This window comes from Dermacentor variabilis, chromosome 3, assembly GCF_050947875.1.
Source record: "Dermacentor variabilis isolate Ectoservices chromosome 3, ASM5094787v1, whole genome shotgun sequence".
Lineage (NCBI taxonomy): Eukaryota > Metazoa > Arthropoda > Arachnida > Ixodida > Ixodidae > Dermacentor > Dermacentor variabilis.
The window spans coordinates 37468943-37474439 of NC_134570.1; the positions used below are offsets into that span (position 1 = coordinate 37468943).

Consider the following 5497-nt stretch of genomic DNA (forward strand, 5'->3'; position numbering starts at 1 on the left):
TAAATATTTGTCTGGATTTCAACCTTATAGGCGACTTGTCGTTCAGCCTACACCCGTTGCTGACCTCATTCTGCTAATGTACTAGATTTGCTGCTTACGACAAGCCCAGAAATCGTTTCACCCCTAGTATTGTTGCCTGGCCTAAGCGATCATTTCTTTACTAACTGCAGTATTCCTGCCTGTACGCCTCCCAAGAAGCAGGTCAAATTTATTAAAGATTACAAAGACGCAAATTTCTTTGCCATAAATACCTAACTTGCCGAATTCGTCGCTGATTTTATGCCGAGCTTTTACTGTTGCACCGTTCAAGAAAATTGGTCTCTCTTTAGAGAAAAAGTTGCGTACTTGATCGATCGCTATACATTCCTGAAAGACGCTCCTTGGTTTAACGCCCATCTGAAGCGCTTGTAAAGAAAAAAAAAAAAGGATATTCCGCCGAGCGAAAGTGGCGATGACGCCCGAACGACGGCTAGCGTACAACTACACTTATCGCGAGTACAAAAAGGCCATTGCGCAGGCAAAAGACGTGTTCCACAATTGTACCTTGCCCCCTCTGCTTAAAGATAACCCTCGGCAGTTTTGGAATGTAGTTCGTGGCAGTAAATCCAACACGATTCACTTGCTCGACACCAATGGTGACACTGTTCCTAATGATGACTGCTAAAATGTGCTAAACGATGTTTTTGTTTCTTGCTTTTCCGGCTTATTGGCCTTTCCTATGCCAACATTCGCTGACTCCAGTTTTCTTCAACTGGATTTCATCTCTGTAGATTAAGCTGGGGTGTGCCGTCTGATAGAAAATTTAAAGTTGTCTAGCTCTGCATGTAATGACAACATAAATTCAAAGTTCTTTAAAAAATACAAAAATTGTACTGTTCCATTATACGTGTTGAACTCTATTCGCAGTCTTTACGGACTTCCACTTTGCGATATGATTGGAAGGTGGGTAACGTGATTCCACTTCACAAATCAGGTGACAACCATCCTCCCCTAAATTAGAGGCCAATATATTTAACAAGTGTACCATGTAAACATCTCGAACATATCATTTATTCAAACTTGGTATCTTGCCTTGAATCAGATATGTATTTTTTTCTCTCCTTGTCAACATGGTTTCAGGAATCACTTCTTTTGTGAAACACAGTTACTCTCTTTTACTAATGATCTTTTTGGGGCGTTTGACAAAAATTTGATAACCGATTGCACCTCTTTAAGTTACGCTAAAGCCTTCAATACTCTGTCACACAAAATCCTCCTACTAAAAATGAGCAAGCTCAATTATATCCTAATATACTAGACTGGATTCAATGCTTTCTGACTGACCGCTTATACAGTACGTTCACGCTAGTGTTTATGACTCTCCTGTTGTTCTTGTTACTTCAGGCGTATCACAAGGATCGATTTCGGGCCCATTACTAATTCTTATTTACATTATTGACTTACCTGTCGGTATTAACTCTCGCATTAAACTGTTTGCTGGTAATTGTGTGCTTTATAGTGTAATTAGTATCCCACAGGACGTTTCTATTTTGCAATCCGACATTGACGCTATATCTAACTGGTGCGACAAACAGCGTATGAAGCTAAATACTTCAAAATTTAAGGTCACGACAGTAATGCATCCCAATAAAGTTAATGACAACTTTGCTTATACCCTTAATAACTCCGCCTTAACCTTCGTTACTAGTTACCGTTACCTTGGCGTGCATGTAACTCACAACTTCTCATGGAATATACATGTTGAACACGTAATTAACAACACTAATCGCATGCCTGGATTCCTACGCCGAAATTTTTCCTCCCTTCCCTCCGATTTAAAGATTAAATTGAACGCAACTCTAGTTAGATCAAAATTAGAATATGCTTGCTCTACTTGGGACCTATCTAGCTCCGCATTACCGCCCTTCAATCCGTTCAGCATCGCGCTGCCCAATATGTACTCTCTAATTACCCTTGGTATACGCCAGCGTTCGTTCAATGAAAGCTGATTCAGGGCCGCTATCTTGTACACGTCCGAAACGCCGACGTTCGATTTCGCCTCACGCGATTGGACTAGATTGGCTTAGGCCGCGATATCGACGCAGCCTGGACAATCGCGCGAAGCGAAATCGAACGTCGGCTTTTCGAACGTGTACAAGATAGCAGCCCTGTTTACCGACACTTCGGTCACGCCGCAAGTGCTTCCGCTTAAACCTCTTATCACAAAATTTTTGACACTAACCCAACACTTAAAAAACGATCTTTTCCTCTCTCCAGATTATGTGTCCTCACGGATCGATCATAATCTCAAGGTTGTGGGGATTTGGGGAATTCGACGCGCCATTGCGCGGGCGCATTTCACCCATGTCTGCAATCCAAGCCACCTGGCCCTTGCTCCGAACCAGTTTTAGCGGTGGCGTTCCACTCGCCATTGTTCGCAGTGAGGGCGGAGCTAGTGACGTCACGCAGTGGCCCCTGGTGGCTACTGCCGTGACGGAACCGGCTCTCTTCTCCTTGGGACGGCACCCGGTACGTACATGCTTCCTCTCGTCCGCCGACACCTTTGTGACTGGGACTGAGCTCACGCACGGCGCCTTTGCCCGTGCGGGGAGCGCGTACCTCGTGTTGTTTCCTATCCCGACGCTAAGCCGAAGAACGGGTGCCTAGTGCTCGCGCGAGGTCGTACCACGCCGAGCCGCACTCATCGGAGGCCCAAGCCGAAGGAGATTGCCCGAGCTCTCGCGAGTTGGCCCATTGGTTGTCGCGAGAGCAAGTAGCATAGCCGCCGGGACTTTTCCTAGCGGCGCGTCCCAGCTTGAGCCTGTGCTCTCGCAGCGACGTGCTACAGGCGCCCCTAGCTGTATTTTTCGCCCTTGGTGCGGGACCCCTTTGGTTCCCCGCCGTCCCGGGACCGGGCGTTTGTGCAGTGTTGGGTGCCGTTGGAGACAATAAACGGTTTCCTTCATCTTAGGGCAATACTGTGTTTTGCGTGCGTCGCTCGGTAGCCCCTTTCGGCCTGAGCTCGCGCGCAGCGGCGCTAGAGGCTGACGGCTGACGCGGCCCTGTGGCTCGCTAAGCTCGAACCCGCGGTGGTCGGTACTCCTGTGAGACCCCAAGACCCCACACTGGCGCCCAACGCGGATTCAAAGGCTCATTAAGCCTTTGTCTGTGCTTAGCCGAGTTAGTACGCCTTTGCATATTATACTTGCCGCGTTATGTCTGCTAGGCCGAGTGACCTTTGTCATTTGTTAGGTGACTTTTGCCCTTTGTTACCGCGAGCAGACGCCGCGTTGCTCGATAACGTGGCCAGTGCTCCCCTTGAGCAGCGAACTTATGCATCCTCACCTGTCGCAGCCCCCTGTGGGGACGACAACACGAGGCGCTACGTACCAGCTCCCATTGGAGCAGTAGCGTTGTTTGGGAACGGGGCCAGAGCCCTCCCCGAACAGTGCACACCAGCACATTCGTCTGCCACGATTCCCTTCGGTATGCAAGGCAGTGCGATGTCGCAGCGCTCTCGATCGGCTCCCTGTGGAGTTTACGGAGCGCAGCACGGAAACGGGGCCTTAGCCCTCTCCGACGTTTGCCCGATGGCTGCTACTCAAATGAGCAGCCAAAACCAGTGGCCTGCCACGGCCCCCTGTGGGGTTTACAATGCTGCAGCCACGAATTTCGCTCACCCGTCTCCCTTTGGAGTACAATCGGCTGTGCCCAGTGGCGCAACTTTCGAGCGCGGACCTGTTTTGTCGACGCTGGCTGCAAGCGGCCTAAGCAATTCACGTATAGCTGCCTCAAGTGGCGGCTGTGAACGACAGCAGGCGCACCCCGCTAGGAGCCCGTTTTGCTCTGGGGCTGGCGGCGCCGCGGCCGGTATCCCTGTGGAAACCGCGCCGCTGATCGAGCTGGAGGACTGTTCACCCTTGCTCGACCACGCCGCTAACGCGCCAACGGTTCCCTTTGGAGCAGGCGCACAGACGCTGTTGCAAAACGCCGCCGAAATGATTCAGTCACTCTCGGGGGCAGTTAAGGCGCTTTCGGCTGTACCGAAATGCGCGCACCCCGCTGTACGGTTGGCAGTCCCGACTTACAGCGGATACGGTGACCTGCTCAGTGCCAGGGATTATTGTGACTCCCTGGTACGCTACCAGATGGCAAATCGTTTGGAGGATCAGGAGGTGCTGGAACGCGTCGTTCCGGTAGCGCTTACTGACACAGCGGCTAGGTGGTACCGGCTTTCCGGATACCGTGCAACAACCCTCGAGGAGTTCCGCGTGGCATTCCTGCGCGAATTCCTACCCGCTGACTACCAGAGTAGGATGCGGCGAGAGCTTGAGCTACGTACACAAGCTCCTGACGAGTCGCTTCAGGAGTACGTACGCGCGATGCAAGACCTTTTCTTAATCGCCGAGCCCAAAGCTTCGAACGAGGAACGCGTCGAGCGGGTGATCAGGCAGGCACATCCGACCTTTTCGGCGTACCTGCGCGGCGGCCGCTTCCGAGATTTAGAAGAATTGGCCGCCGAGGCAAAGCGCATTCAAGGCGACATTCTCGCCGCGCGAGCCTATCGCCCACCGCCGCCCGCCAGCGAGGCCCTTGAGCCACGCTGCGCGTGGGGAGGGCCTGTGCCCCTCCCCCAACGGCAACAACCCGGCCAAGCTGCCTTTGCGGCTACAAGCGGGTGTGATTGGGAGCTGAGCGCGCGCGCTCTAGATCCCTACACGTACGGGAGGCGGGCAGCCTGTGCTGCACCGCTGCCCGAAATGCATGCGCAGGGACGCACTTCGACCCAACGCATCGCAGAGGCGGACGCTCGTGATAACAGGCCCTTTGGTCAAGCAGCGAGTCGACCCCGGCAGGGAGCTGAGGCCGCTCCGCCTCGGGAAAGGTACCGCGGCGGAGTGCGCTGTTTTCGCTGCCAACAGCGAGGGCATATAGCAAGGGACTGCACCGCGCCCAGGCCTCCTGCGAGGTCGGGAAACGGGAGCGCGGGTCGCTCGTGAAGGCACGGGTGACCGAAACCTTGCTTGTCCCCTCGGCGTACCGAGCAGGTTGTGTTGCTGGGGCGCACGCGCCCTTTATTCCGGTGACCATTGTCGGCCGCGAATTTCCTGCGCTGCTGGACACGGGCGCAAGCGCTTCGTTGTTCGGCGAAAAGGTGTTATCCCACTTGCAGAAGCACTCAGTGCACTTGCGGGATTGCCGAACGACATTCAATCTTGCGAAAGGCGTGGCCCATTCGGCGGGCGCCGCAAGGCTGACTGTCAGGTGGGGAGAGCGAATGAGACGCACGCGTTTCGTTCATCTCCCCGGGCTCAGTGTTCCTGTGATCCTCGGAAGGGACTTTCTCCTTAAAACAGGAATCGTTGTGGACATTGCGAATGGCGGCTATCGCGACGGACCGTTCACGTTGCTAAAGCCGTTCATCAGCCCGCCGGCGTCCGATCTTGCCTGTGCAGATGGGGCGTCGGAAACGTGCCGCGCGCCGAGCTCGGGGGCAAGCCCTCGAGCTGTGCGCTCG

At 53.3% G+C, this 5497-nt stretch overlaps 1 protein-coding gene across 1 annotated transcript; it reads left to right on the forward strand.

The window, feature by feature from the left end:
* The first annotated feature begins 3569 nt into the window (after window positions 1–3569).
* On the forward strand, window positions 3570–4979 carry LOC142573793 (uncharacterized). The gene has a single exon (XM_075683048.1). The coding sequence runs from the start codon at window positions 3570–3572 to the stop codon at window positions 4977–4979; it is 1410 nt and encodes a 469-aa protein (XP_075539163.1).
* Window positions 4980–5497: the final 518 nt, after the last annotated feature.